General features: G+C 35.6%; 1 protein-coding gene across 1 annotated transcript in view; it reads left to right on the top strand.

Annotated features, from left to right (window-relative positions):
* Window positions 1-15,577, top strand: part of LOC135206206 (aryl hydrocarbon receptor nuclear translocator homolog) — a 180,697-nt gene that overhangs the window by 153,411 nt on the left and 11,709 nt on the right. The window contains 9 exon segments of the mRNA XM_064237544.1: window positions 7,829-7,858; window positions 9,420-9,592; window positions 9,934-10,081; window positions 11,057-11,259; window positions 11,647-11,767; window positions 13,178-13,336; window positions 13,474-13,624; window positions 14,072-14,229; window positions 15,292-15,497. Coding sequence (XP_064093614.1) covers window positions 7,829-7,858; window positions 9,420-9,592; window positions 9,934-10,081; window positions 11,057-11,259; window positions 11,647-11,767; window positions 13,178-13,336; window positions 13,474-13,624; window positions 14,072-14,229; window positions 15,292-15,497 — 1,349 coding nt within the window.

Here is a 15,577-nt window from a genome sequence, read left to right as displayed (position 1 = left end):
AGTTCGATTTTGTCACCCTGTGTTAGTTTTTGAAGTGTGGAGCTTTATGCAGTAATTGATCTACACTGTTTTTATCCAGTCTTATATTTTGCAGTCTTATTTTTGTTTTATCCAGTGCGTTTTGAGTGGTTTTTATTTCATTGTGTTTTTATTTTCCAGCGTGGTTTGGGTGTTTTATTTTTTATTTCACGGTTTATTTTGGTTGGTTTTCAGTCTGGGTGATTGTTGTGATTTCCAGACTTTTCTTTTTTCTTTTTTACATTTTTCAGTATTATTATTTATTTTAATTTTTTGTGTTTTCCAGTCCGTTATGGATGTTTTTATCTATTTCCCGGTCTGTTTTTGGGTGGATTTTTTATCCAAGCTACTTTTGGGTTATTTTATTTTTTATTTATTTAATTTTTTTTTAGGGTATCGCTGATCACTAAAGCACCTCTTCAAAATCATTAAATCTCTTGGAGATCTATCTATCCATCTCTCACCTCTGTCCTACGTCCAGTAAGCCATGTCTTCACATATACCCCACAAGGTCCAGTCTCTCTCTCTCTCTCTCTCTCTCTCTCTCTCTCTCTCTCTCTCTCTCTCTCTCTCTCTCTCTCTCTCTCTCCAAGCCACACATTTCACAAAGGACAGATCTGAATCCGAATTTTTGGCGATACGATTGACATACCCATCAAAAGTTCGTTCGTCGGGGTAATGTGGATAGATAACTCAAAAACCCAGACGTATTTTATATAGTGGAGTTGGTGGGTGGGGAGGGGGGGAGGAAGGGGAAGACCTAGGGCCGTGGGTTCCTCTGTTGTGTGTAAGGGGTAGGGGAAGGGGGTGGGGAAGGCAGAGTGAAGGTCGGGCTCATAATAATGAGTAATATATCATGTGAAGGGATACTTAAAAACCCGATTACAACAGTTGGCTATCGGAAATTTAAGAGAGCTTGATTGAAGGGTCTCCTTTTTTATTCGAGGCCGAAAGAGAGAGAGAGAGAGAGAGAGAGAGAGAGAGAGAGAGAGAGAGAGAGAGAGAGAGAGAGAGAGAGAGATGGCCCTATCTCTTTATCGAAAGAGGTTTCGGGAAATGTATTATTATTGTTAAGTATATGAGTCAAGACCCGAATGGAAAGTGTATGGGAGGAATTTATGTCTTTGATGCGTTCCTTCTCTTCGCCTGAACGGGAAAGGTACTGTTAAACGGCCCTCTATTTTAGTGATCGAACGGCCCGATTATTATTATTATTATTATTATTATTATTATTATTATTATTATTATTATTATTATTATTATTATTATTATTATTATTATTATTATTAATTATTATTATGCAGAAGATTAACCGTATTCATATGGAAGAAGCCCACAAAAGGACCACTGACTCGAAATTCAAGCTACCAAAGAATATTAATGTAAAATTGACAGAATTAACCGAAGGTAACGGGAAATACAGGCAGAATATATCAGGTATTTTAAAAATATATATAAGTTAACAAAATTGATAAATTAAAATTTTAGTAAATTATTAATTACCAGTAATGCTCGGAATGATAATTGAGATTAAAGAAAATGTGAAATTACAACACACACACACACACACACATATATATATATATATATATATATATATATATATATATGCGTATGTGTGTGTATGTAGGTATGTATGTGTATAATTAAAATCATGGACAGGGGCATCCCGCCAAAAGTTGACAGAAGGAAGGCGAGAGAAACCAAGGCAGGTAAAAAAAAAAAAAAAAAAAAAAAAAATCTTGACGCGGATAAGGAGGTAATCGTTATGGAAATCAGGCGACCACTGTCTTTATTCTCGCGGGGAACTTGGATGAAGGAAAATGGTCAATTTTTTGTTCTTAATTTGGACACTGTTTTGTTTTTACCCCAAATTGTTGGTCCCTCACTTAATTGGGGTTTGAGTGGGTATATTTTGTAACTTTAAATATTAATTCGAGTGCGTAAGTGAATTTTGTGTGTGTGTATATATATATATATATATATATATATATATATATATATATATATATATATATATATAATATATCGTACATGGTGAGAAGGATTATAATGTTCGTGGTAACAAGTTCAACATCTAACCATTATATAACATATATATATATATATATATATATATATATATATATAATATAATTGTTAGAGAAAATAGAAAATAAGGGTGAGAATTTGTTGCCACGAACATTATAATCCTTCTCACCATGTACGGTTTTCCATTTTTAGCCACCCAAGGAAAGAAACATTTACATACTTGTATATCCTTATCTCATAACGTAAATTAAGTCCCATTAATTTTGCGTTTCATAATGTTAACCACATCATCACAGAGGGAAGACTTAAGAAGAAGTAAAAAAGAAAAACAAAAAAAACACCAGTTTAAGTTGTCGGTGAGGGTAATGATAAGATCAAGTGAATAATAGCGATTGTGGGACGTCTGTGCAACGACTTCTTGAGCATCAGTATGGTGTGTGGAAAATGGAGGAGGGGGAGGGTGGGGAAGGGGTGTAGGTGGAGAGAGAGAGAACTTCTTCAATACTGTGGTTAGTTGTATGTCATTCGCCTTCAGTTCATCACTCGAAGTAACGCGCACATACGCTCACACATATATACGTATATATACAGACCGACACCAAAACAGATTGTCAGACTCCAACGTTTCCCATTGCTTCTCGCATCTCCAGTCCGGTCTTCCCCCCTCCCTTCCTCAACCACCCCCCCCCTTCCTCACCCCCCCCCTTTCCTCGGACATTAACTACACCCTCCATGCCTCCCTCCCCGTCTTCCCCCAATTCCTTCATCTCCCTCGTTTGCAACTTAAGATCGAAGCCTTCGCTTCGGTCTAATCTGCGTGAACTCGAATTGTCTCGCATATGATATGGTCTAGATCAGTTATGTAACCGCACTCAAGCTTTCTTTCCTACAGTATGTATCCCTGGTCAAGCTCGATTTCCTACAATACGTACCCGTATCAAGCTTTATAACCCACAATATGTATTCGTAATCAAGCGTGATTTCCAACGGGTAGTGCAATACCTGGTATAGTACAATACCTCATACTTCGTTTTCTTTTGTAATATTTACCTGGTTTTTGCAATATCGTTGTGAGATGGCTAATTACTTTTCATATCAAAGCAACCCCGTTGTTATTTTATTCATAGAGTATTTGGAGGTAATATGAGAATAAAACTGGGCATACAACTAGAAAGATTGAAGATTAATGTTTCCAGTGCTTATATTTAAATTTGATATTGATGTATTAGATATTTCTTTGTTATATAGTTCATATAAAAAAATTAATATTATTACCAATTTCCCTTGTGTATGTACGCCATATACATAGTTGCTGATGGACGTCACTTGATTATCTTAGTCTTGGTGAAATATGTTTTGTGTTCATTTCAGTTTTTTATATATATACATATATTATTGATACACATGGTTTGGCCATGTGGAAAGATTGGAGTAATACAAGTTAATGAAGTGCAAAATTCTGAAGTGTTTGGGAGAGAGAAAGTGAGATAAGTCTAGAGATATATAAGAATCAAAGGTATTGATTGGGATATCCAGGAAGTATGTATGTGTCGGTGGTTTTGATGTGATACTGATAGTCATTCTGTAAGCGTTTGAACAGGTAGTGATTTGGAATTTTCCTGCTGAGTGGTTCACCCAAGATTTACGAACCGGAGACTCCTTATACATACATACGTGTGTGCAAGATTTGCTCAAAGAAATTATCAGCTACGCCAACGTTATGCAACGAAATATTAAAGGTGTAGAGGCTTCCTCTTTTACTCTGTGCATTAAATTAATCGACTTTTTATTCCCTTTACTCTCAGTGCTTCGTAAGTTGTAAGTATATGTGCTTCATAAGTCGTTATTGTGTAAATAAGTTAAGAGCCGTTGGTGTTACTCGTCGTTCAAAATCGAATCATCTCGCGTCATCAGTCGTAAGCTGAATAACAGCCACCTCCTTCTTAAGCTCGGCTTGAGATTCATAGAGCAAACGAATGACAAAGCTTATTTAAATCTCATTTCCTTTACTGGCCAACGCCGTGCGTAGAGAGCCGCGTCTTTAATGTGTTGAAGGAGAAAGACATCGTTTTATAAGTTAACTGTAACGACCAAGGAGAGTAGTGTTGTTGCCCGCAGCACCAGCAGCCTTGCTTCCTCCTAAGTCGTGACTGACACAGGGTGGCGCAGAAGTTGTGCAGTGCGTATGAACGCCCGTGAAGGATAAGGAGAATTGTATAAAGATGACAAATTATGAAAGTCTTTTACTTGTAATGATTCATTTTTTGTTACAATCACGAGGGAGAGAGTTTAGTTTGCTTATGAAATTGATCGATAAAATGACAATGGTAGAAAGATCGTTCACAGTCTGCGGTGAGACTCCTTTTGACGTAGTCTGTACTCCCGTCCCCACTACCTGTGCTGCGATCCGATGTGTAGCGTTGTGTACGAACTGTTGAATTAATGCATATTAGGATTCTTATAAGATTATCCCTTTTCAGCGTATTTTTTTTAATACGTCTGCTGTTTATGCAGGAACAAAAGGTTTTTAGGTAACCCTTTTGTTGGACTTTTAATTGAAATTTTATATTTTACTAGGTTTATATAAAATTTGTCATAGTGAACTGAACCTTGCGTAGAATTTTTTTTGTAACTTGTATGACTTTTCATGGTCAGTTAACTTGGAATTCTAACGAATAAACGCACATTTTAAAGTATTCATACTGAAGGAATTTTAAACAGCAATTCCCTGGTATGCATTATTGCCTGGAAGGAGGAGGTTTAAGGGTTTTTTTTATTCTTTTTCTTTTCTTCCCCTGGACATATTTTTTCCCCCAAATGAAGTTTTGAAGGTGCAATCGAAATGGAAGGGTCACTGCTGTCCAGCCTACGGTGGTTTCCCACGCAGGGTCGTTGATATGCAAGCTTCATACGGCGCCGCCTTCCCCCACTGATATGGGTTAAAAACCCTTACCACCGCCACAAACCCCTCCCCTTACATCCCCCTCTTCCTTCCCACCCACCCACCTCATTCTCCACCTCTCTCCCTCTCATCTCTCTTTGTAACCCCGCACCCTTCTGCTCCGCGGAGATGCTAAAAATCACTCTTGTATTTCTCCTCAGTGGTGTCTTTATATTGAACGGGAAAAGTTGAAGCAAATAGGTACACGAGAAAAGGGGATATCGAAAGGATGTGTTGTTACCATCAGTTTCCTGTTTAGTTATTGATTTGCTCTCAGTATGAACATGTCAGTCTGATCTGCATAAAGCCATCTTTGCATGAAAAGTAGTTAAACACGTGGGGAGTATCCTTTTACTGTCATCATAGCTTGCTCTGCGTTTTAGTAGAAAATGTTGAATCATTGACGCGGAGTTTATATTTGCAACTGAAACTCTGCTCAGTTTAATAGGGTTCTATCATGCACAAGGCTTTGGACTGACTACCCTCTATAGTAGTTATGGAAAAATCAGTATGAACATGGAACCTTGCAGTTGTCATTGAAAGGGTTATCAGTTTTATTACTCTTAAAAAAGTTTCCTCAAATGTTGGTATTTTATATCATAATTTTGTACCCTAACATGACCAACACTATATATATAGTACATACATATATATATATATATGTACATGCATTATGTGTAGATTATATATGTGTATTCATATATATTACATGTAATGTGTATAGGTTATATGTATTAGATTGTATGCATATGTATATTCATATACATGTAATGTGTAGAGATGATATTCACTTGTATGACATACCCCCAACTTAGACGCACTTAAATAATTTGTCATTAAAGAGAAAACCAGTTCTGGTATTGGGAAGAAACTTCAGCACATCAATAGGTAAACAAAATTAGTGTTTACAGAGTCACATTAACCTCTTTAAGGAATTTGATATCTTAAATGGCTTATAATTGAACATTTTTATGGGTTGATTTGTTGCCTCAGTATTTTGGACTGTTGGCAGTTATGCATTTATATGCTACTTGAACAATCAGTATAGAAAGTTCGTCTTAAGAAAATGTTTGCTCTTCTTATGCTTTGGAGATGTGTGTTTTTGTTTGTAGTAGTCCCTTTATGTTTACAAATATGCTGTACAATTTGGATATCTCAGTAAACTTTGGTTAAAGGCCCAGATTATTGTGCTATATTGATGGTAACCATACTTGTGAACTAAACAGTACATGATAAGAGGACTGTATGGTTTAAAATGCAACAGCATTGTTGCATAAGAAATTGCGAGGTTTTCCATTAAAATAAAAGTGCATTTTGATTAATGATTATTTTTGTTGACATAGCTTCTCATCCAACTGGTGAACCCATTTTTCTGAAAGCAGTTTATGTGGACTTCAGAGGTGAACTAATATTACAACTTAAAAGTACACACTGATGGTATTTTACTTGATTTTCTCAGAAAAGTTTTTGGTGTAGTAGATTGTTGTTTTAAAGTTTCATATTATGAATAATTCAGATAAACTTCAAGGACAATCATGAAATACCTTTTTTTTTCCCAAGGACAATTGTACAAGACCTTTTTCTCTATAAAATCATTATACAGTGCTATAGGTGACTGTATTGAATAATCTTGTAGGCTACTTTAAACTGTACTGTACTCTTGATTAAGTATGTCATACTTCTTGCTGTGCATAATTCTTATGCCGTCTTGCTGTGCATAATTCTTATGCCGCTGCTGAAAGAGCTCTTAAAAGTTCAGGGTCTACTAACAGTGTATGCATTTATATATAAGAGTTTTTTTTTTTAATGTATAATAGCTTATTGCTTGAAGTTTGACCAGTTTGTAACAAAGACTTGGCTGTGAAGCATAATAGCAAAGAAGAAATTTGTTTGTAGTGTAATTCAAAATATTGTATAATATCAGTGGTTAAACTAGGCCAAGTGAAGCACATAAGTCATTTTGTCTTAATTTTTTGGGTTTATATTAAAAATAAAATTTCTTTGAAATATGTGTTGCAGTGGTGTAATTGTGGTCATAGAAATGGAAAGGCATCAGTGACAAGATGCATAAAATACTTTCACACCTGAAGGGTAGACAACAAATATTGTAAATGGTTACAGGTATCTTTAGATTATATTATGCATTAAGCATAATGTAATACAGGCAGTCCCTGGTTTATGATGGGGGTTCCATCCCCGGCTGCGTGCCGTAATCCGAAGCATCATAATTATATAGTGGAAACAATTAGCACTTACAGCCCCATTATTTGGGTAATAGTGCCACAAGTTCGGAATGACGTAACTTGAACCTGACGTAACCCAGGGACTGCCTGTACTGTATAGTACTTTGTTCCCATGTTAAGTACAGTATTCACTTGTGTCAAATATAGGCAGGTTCCAGTTACTAGATTTATCAAAATGCATGTCCATGGAAAACTTCCCTGTGACTCAAGATTAGTGTGTGTAAAATGGAAAGCAGATGATTTCAGTCCCATTTTGTTTAATGTGTTTTACTGAATGTAACAAAGTGGACTATAGTTTGGTAGAGAAAATAGAAACCTTAGTTTTGTTTCATAGGATTCTCATTCATAACTTTTGACTTCATCCTTTCTAAGCCTTTAAAAAAAGATCCACTTTTAAACACTTTCACTAGTCAGAATGCATGCAAGTACTCTACAGGTTTTGAAACAAAAAATGGGCTTTCATAACTTTTATTTTTTTGTTATTTTTCCACCTAAAAAGCTTCTGATTCATTTAAGTGCCAGTATCATAGAAACGTACCTAAGTCACTAGCACCCTTTGTGGTAACCCAAGCATGACTGGAAGTGTGTTTTCCAGGTATGGAGATTGCCAACGGGAGTGGAATGGGTAAGCGGTGAATCCCCGTAGTGTACGTAGCACAGTGCTGTCCCTCTTGGATTGGTTTGTCAGTCCCAAGCCCTTTGCTGTCAGTGCCTCATTGTAGGGTTAAAGAGTTGTAAACAACCCTTCCTCAGTTGGATGCTCATAGTTATGCCCTAGAGTTTAAGAATTTCAAATTTGAATTTGTTACTGTATTAGTGTTTTCATCTACAGGTATGTGGTTTTGCCCTACCCTGTTTTCCAGTTCTTGTATAAGTTAGGCACTTATTGTGGTTTAGCCACAAGTGTTACTAAAAAGTCCCTTGACTTGGATTTATGTACACTACTGATAAATATTCAGTTGGGCATTTTTTAATCTAATACAGTACTATAACACAAAAGGGCTGTATTTAATCCAGAACTCCAATCACTTACAGTACAGAATATTTATTTAAAATCAGGTAAGGAGCACTTTTCTCATGTCACATGCAGCATTTTGTATATATAGTTTGTTGGAAATTACGTAGTCCGAAAGTTTTCCATTAAAAAAATTATGAATACCTAATCACGTGTATTTTACTGCAAAGGTACTTGGAGAGTGTAAGATTGCTTTCCTTCATGGACCACTTATGTAGACACTACATAAATTTGTTGCTTTGCATGCACGCTGCTTTGATTTAGCTGTAGTTGAGTAGCTTCCTTTTTTGTAGAGGTACAGATTTTTCCCTTGAAGCTTTTCTTCTTTGTGTTTATTAAAAATGTATAAATAAATGCCAAGGCTTGAAGTTGTTTTTGTCTAAAAAAAAATACACTAATTAAGGTACAGTATTGACTTGTGTACTAGAGGTGAGGCTTCTTAGAAGAGCTTTGGAGTGCATATCCTTGATTGGTTATCCTTTGGTGACCTATGACATTGAATATGGATTTGCTCAGTGATTGGAACTTGATATCTTTTCCATTTGCATATTCAGTTTTTATCATCTTTTTTTATTTGGTCTCTTCTCTTGTTTTTGCTTTCATTTTTTTTTTTTTTTACCACCAGTACTGTGATTTTTTTTTTTTTTTTTTTTTTTTTTTTTTTTTTTTTTTTGTTTTGTTTTTTTTTTTTATTATATGAAATTGATAATAGTAATGGAATTTTCTGTGAAACCAGAGAAGTGAAAAGCATGTTGGTTTAGTTGCCTGCACAACTGGAGTTTACAGCACTATTCATTCATACATTTGCTTTTAATGTAGATCACAGGAATCTTGTGGTTGCCAAGTCAGTTTTCTTTATTTTTGTTATCATAATTAAAAAAAAAAATTGTACAGTACTAATAAGTATGGAACCATGGTTTTAGGAAGCAGTATTAGCATGTGAATACTGTTTTTAATTTTACAAAAATTATTCAAGAATTTAAAAAGTGATTAAAAGTTCAGAGAAAACTTTATGATTTTATTACACAGTAAAGCCTTATGGAATATTTACTCTATGAACATTCTATATCAAGGAATATATGGTTAATTGATTAATGTTTCTTGATTTTAGGGAATGACCATTGTTGTTCTACAGTGCTTCTCATTTTTTTCCCTATTTATTTTTTGACAGGCACGGGGAATACAAATACAGATGGAACCTACAAGCCCTCCTTCCTCACAGACCAAGAACTAAAACACCTCATTCTTGAAGCTGCAGATGGCTTCCTCTTTGTGGTTGCATGTGACACCGGTCGTATTATTTATGCTTCTGATTCTGTAACGCCAGTTCTTAATCAACCACAGGTTAGCCACATGAAATTGATACTGCCTTTTATTATGCACATTATTAAGCTTTACTACAAAGCTGGAGTCATTCCTGTTTATTTGAAAAATTTAGTTTACCTTATTCTCTCAATGTAAAATAAACTGATACTGTACTTATTGTCCACTGAAATATATGTTTGTTATTATAAAATATACTGTCTATGCACATTAAGCAGTAACTTTCTTGCATGTATTCACAGTTTAAAGAGATGGTAGAATTATTTACTCATATATTTTTATTGTTTTATGTGTAAATTAAATGTTATTGTTATTGTAACTTTTATTGTGTATGCATTACATTCTCTTATTCTCTCTTGCAGAGTGAATGGTTTGGCTCTAGTATGTATGAACATGTTCATCCTGAAGATGTAGAGAAAGTAAGAGAGCAGTTAAGTACACAAGAACCTGCAAATCAGGGACGTATCCTAGATCTCAAGACAGGCACTGTCAAAAAGGAAGGCCATCAATGTGAGTCAAATTCATGAGTAATTTTAGATCAATCCTGATAGGGGGGTTAGTGCTGGCCGTGCATCTCACATGGTGTACTGTAGGTATTACTTGAGGTTCCTTGCAGTATCCCTTTGGCCCCTAGCTGCAACCTCTTTCCTTTTACTATACCTCTGTTCATATTCTCTTTTCCATGAGACTTTCCAACCTCTCCTAACAACTGTTTACTGTCAGTTTCCCTTTCAGCACTGAATGACCTCATAGGTCCCTGCATTGGGATTTGGCATAAATTCCATATTCCTTCTTATTTTAGATTACTGATTTATACAGTAAAGAGTGAAAAAGAATACAATACTACTGATTTCATTGTTACCTTTCAAATATTTCAGATTTAGTTTGATAGCTTGAAATATATTTTGATGTTTAAGCATTGTTATGGTACTGGATTTTAATTTTTTATTCCATGCATATTCTTGGGCATTTTTAAATCCCTCATAATTTTAAGTGTATTTTAAGGATTAGCAGTGTATTGGGTGGTAGTTACTTGCAAAGTAACTTTTATAATATTTTGGACTTCTTACCTAAACTTTAAAATTCATATTTTTTATTCTTGTATTCACATACAAATGAAATCTCTCGAAAATAAAAACCTTTGCGTGCCCCTTTACCCCTTAGCTGTAACTGCTTCATTCCTTCTATCATACCTCCATTCAAATTCTTTTTCTTTTCTATCTTACTTTCCACCCTCTACTAAAAGTTGTTTCATAGTGTAACTGCAAGGTTTTCCTCTTGTTACACCTTTGAAACATTTTTACTTTCAATTTCCCTTTTAGCATTGAATGACCTCAGGACCCAACGCTTGGTGTTTGGCCTAAATTTTGTGTTCCATTTCATTAAATTTTCTTATGGGTTTGGTAAGAAAGAAGAATTTTGGTTATGCTAGAATGATTAAATTGCAGCAATACATTCTCTCACAAGCCATTTCAAACATTACAGCATCCATGAGGCTTTGTATGGGATCCAGACGAGGATTCATTTGCAGAATGAAAGTAGGCGCCGTCACAGCAGACAACATGAATACTGGTCATTTGAATCGCCTTAGACAAAGAAATTCCTTAGGTCCTGCCACTGATGGCCATAATTATGCAGTGGTTCACTGCACTGGTTATATAAAAAATTGGCCCCCAACTGGAGTTCAGGTATGAGGCATCTTATTTTGCTGGATATTTTTTAATGTAGAAGTGAAGTATGTTTTTATGAAGTAAATTTTTTTTTTTAAGTTATTCAAGCAGTTACATTTCCACACAAAGTTGACTGGTTTTAGTAGAAATGTTTGTGTAACTATTTAACGAGGGAGAGAAAAATTAGTTTATAGCTTCCATTTTGCTTTTTCCAAGTTAGATATAGAGGTAGATTAATCTGTATAAATTTAAGTAGTAAATGTTACTTCCAAGACTACCAAAACCCTCAGAAAGGAGGCATCCCTATTAAGCTGTTTTTTAACAAGTAAACTTTTCTTAAATTTTAGGTATGTTGTGTAGACTTCTGATTATGTAAGACCTTTCTAATTGTTATTGTTTCATTAGATGGACCGTGGAGAAGAAGAAGCTCATGGCTCATCCCATTGCTGCTTGGTGGCCATTGGACGTCTACAGGTTACTTCCACTCCTGACACTTCTGATCTCATGGGATCAAATTCACAGAGTGGTAGGTTAATTAAAATGTCATTAATACATGTAGGTGTATATGTGTAAGGATTACATTATATATAAACCAGTGACCTGGGGTCATGGCATTAGGAGGGTTTTACGTGACCAAAGCAGACCTAGATTACGCTATGCGCTGTCTGCAGTAGCCTGATCTAGCTCAAAGCTTTGTCAACATTTTTTATGTTTATGATAACTTTGCACAACAACTTCCATGGGAAGCGGTTGACCTGTTAACCTACGCCGGAAACTTGTAACTTCCGAGCTTCTAATGTACTCTCTTGTAATTATATTATGTAATGTGCTCTTATCGTCATCATCGTTAATATCTCAGGACTGATGATTTGACCTGATTTTCCATCCGACCTGTCTATGTCGGGGTTAGCGCTGTCACTTAAGGTTCTTTGCAGCGTCCATTTCATCCTTAGCTGCAACCCCCTTCGTTTCTTTTACTCTACAGTACCTCCATTCAAATTTTCTTCCATCCCTCTTACTGCAAGTTTTCCTCTTGTTATGTTTCAAAGCCTTTTCACTCTCAATTTTCCTTTCAGTGCTGAATGACCTCATAGGTCGCAAAGCTTGGCCTTTGGCATAAATTCTATATTCAATTCAAGTCATATGTATACTGGTTGTCTTTTTCCTTGAATTTTTTATTGTTCACTATTGGAACAATGTCTTGCCCACCAATATATCCCAATACCTGTATATTTGCTGCTGTATTCATGAGATCTCTTGTGTTGGGGAACAATAGTAATATCACTAACTTTGGGTCTTGTTAGCACTTTGTCCTTTTGTAATGTCCACACAATTGCTTTTCTTGATAATCTGTCAAAAATTATAACATCCATGGCATTTTTGCTGCTACCTCAAAATGAAGGCTGCAACTGTTTTGTTTTTTTATTTCTCCTTCAGGCCAAACAAATTGTTAGGAATTAACCACTATTTGTCTGTCTTTAAACACCTTTTCCTTAGTTTCCCAGTTGGTTATAATTATTTTCACCATCATTTCAAACATTTCCTGTCTTGTATGTGTTGGCATATAAGAAAATTTGGATCTTGAAAGATCCTTCCAGCTGGTGGTCATTTTTCACCAAGTGTAAAATATGAACCTTAACATCCTGTTGTTTAGAGTATCACCAGACTGGTCAGTCCATTTATTTAAATGATTTGGCTATGTTTTAGATAGCCAAGACCAAAGTACTTAGTAGTGATTTTTATAGCTTCATCCTGCAGTCAGAGGGTTGATTTGTAAAGAACTTTTGTAATGGGCTTTAGTTCCCAACAGTTGGTGCCAGACTAGGTTAATTGCCGTACAGTAAATTTTAAGTGGAAATTCTAAGGCTTCTTGTATACTCTCATTCACCTTACACACCAATATGCATTCTGTTGTTAATTACCTCTCATTTTTCAGAATTTATATCCCGTCATGCAATGGATGGGAAGTTCACTTTTGTTGACCAGCGTGTGATGACAGTCCTTGGTTATTCCCCTCAAGAGTTATTAGCTAAACCCTGTTTTGAATTCTTCCACCCAGAGGATCAAACACACATGAAGGAAAGCTTTGACCAAGGTACAGAATTATATCTCAGAATAAATGTAGTAATTTATTCACATATGGCAAGCAATCCTGAAATCTTGTTGACAAATAATGCCTAAAAATTATGTTGCATTTTCATTAAAATATATTTTTTTATTTCCATTCATCAGTGTTGAAGTTGAAAGGGCAGGTGATGTCTGTAATGTATCGCTTCCGTGGAAAGAACAGGGAATGGGTCTGGTTACGCACATCAGCATTTGCATTTCTTAACCCTTACACTGATGACATTGAGTACATTGTTTGCACAAACACTGCTGCTAAGTAAGTACAGTACTTCTGTTTTAGTTTTAATGGTTAATCTTATGATATGGACATAGCTTTGTAACATATATTACACAATGTAGCATATGTTTTTCAAAACTGGGAGAAAAATGACAAAAATAGTATAACATGCAACTTAAACAAGAAGTTTGGTTTCACATTGTCAGTCATGAACTGTTGAGTATGCTGCTTTATGGCATCCTCGTACTCAATACTTAGTGAGTTTGTTGAGGTTCTATGCACCCTTAGGTAGATAATGAGATAGGGAAAATTAAAATATAAGTGTCATTCAGTTGAGACTTTATTAACATTTACTTGTAATCATTGGTAATACATTTTTAAATTGTTTAAGTTGGCATAGTTTTGTCATATGTAGTAATTATCATCTGTGGCACTGATACAGTATTGCACAATTCGTATGATTCATGGAATTTCTTAAATGCACAGGTCAGTACAAAGTGGTAGCGAGATGAGCGGCAGTGGATCAGAACAGCAAGAAATCAGCTCTGTTAGCAGTCAATATACAACTCACCAGCCTGGGTTGGAGTATTCGTTACAAAGGCAGCGCGAGTTGTATCCACATATGATCCAGTCTCACATCCACAGTAAGTATGCACACATAATTTCTTTCCTTTATATTGACAGGTTGTTTTTAGCAAACAAAGAGCTCATTAAGAGGATCATTCATTAAGCATGATCCTCTTTCCTTGCTGTGAGCAACCAGATTTGCTGAACAAGCGGCACCAGTATGCATAATTGACATACAGAATTGATGTGCCTCACTGTCGAACTTCTAGTACTGGAGGTCCTTTATTCCTCCTGTTGGACTGAGGAACAGTCTCCTTGGGGATATTGTGCAATTAGAACCTCACACGTTTGAGCAAAGGTGCAATTCATTACTAGCTTAGTACCACTTCTCCTTGTACAATACTTTTAATGATTTATTTATGTTTTTATAATTTAATAATTATGGTTAAAAAACCTTAAAGGTTTCTTATTTTATTATCTGTAACAGAATAATTTCAACATTTTATGCATAGTTGGATTATGTATGATTGTTTAACAGTACACAGTTTAGAGTGTTTGGACTGGCAGATCCTAAATCCCATACCATGGGTTTGCAAATGGAAAATCTAATAACTTTTATATAAGGCCTCTTCTTCCCTATTGGCAGATGCATGGGAACCTGAAATCGACCAATTTAGGCTGGATTGGATTTTGGTGATGTAGGATGTATTATTGAAGATTGAAGGAGGATAATTAATATGGGAGATGAGCACTTAATTAAACTTCAAAGGACAAAACCAAAGAACAATGTCCAGAAAATTTTAGAGAGAAGGCCTGGACCAAATTTGACATTTAAGACACTTCTTTCACACCTAACACAGTAAAGGGAAAATTAAGAGTTGTGTAAACAATGATGATCTCCCTTTACAGGATTAGAATCAATTTTACCTTATTGTTGTAGTGTTAATAATGTACTACTTATAATATGGTTTAGGAGTTGAAGTATAATCTAATGTTGTCTTTAGGTTTTAAAATAAAAATTACCTTTCTCTCCTTTTATTTCTTTGCAGGTGTTTTCTTTGTGTATACTGTAGACAATGCAAACCCCATTGTGATATAAACTTGAGGTATACTTGACCTAATTCACTTTAAATTTGCAGGTTCTGGCCGCCCTAGTAGTGCCCAGGGGGCTTACAGTGGTTATGAAGCAGGTGCATCACCTTTAGCAAGTTATTCACCAAGCACCCCACAGGGTACCCCTCTTTCATCTCAGGCCTCATCCAGTCTGTCGCGCATCACAAAGTCCTCATCTCCCCCTCCAAGTGCACAACCGACTGCTTGGAGTAGTAACCCACATATTAGACAGGTATGGTTTTTATTTGCCTCTTCACTTATGTTGTGCACGAGTATGTCATGGTATGTCCCATTTCAGGTGAAAAATCTCAA

Source organism: Macrobrachium nipponense, chromosome 29 (assembly GCF_015104395.2).
Source record: "Macrobrachium nipponense isolate FS-2020 chromosome 29, ASM1510439v2, whole genome shotgun sequence".
Taxonomy (NCBI): Eukaryota; Metazoa; Arthropoda; class Malacostraca; order Decapoda; family Palaemonidae; genus Macrobrachium; species Macrobrachium nipponense.
This window is presented reverse-complemented; position numbering and strand designations above follow the sequence as displayed.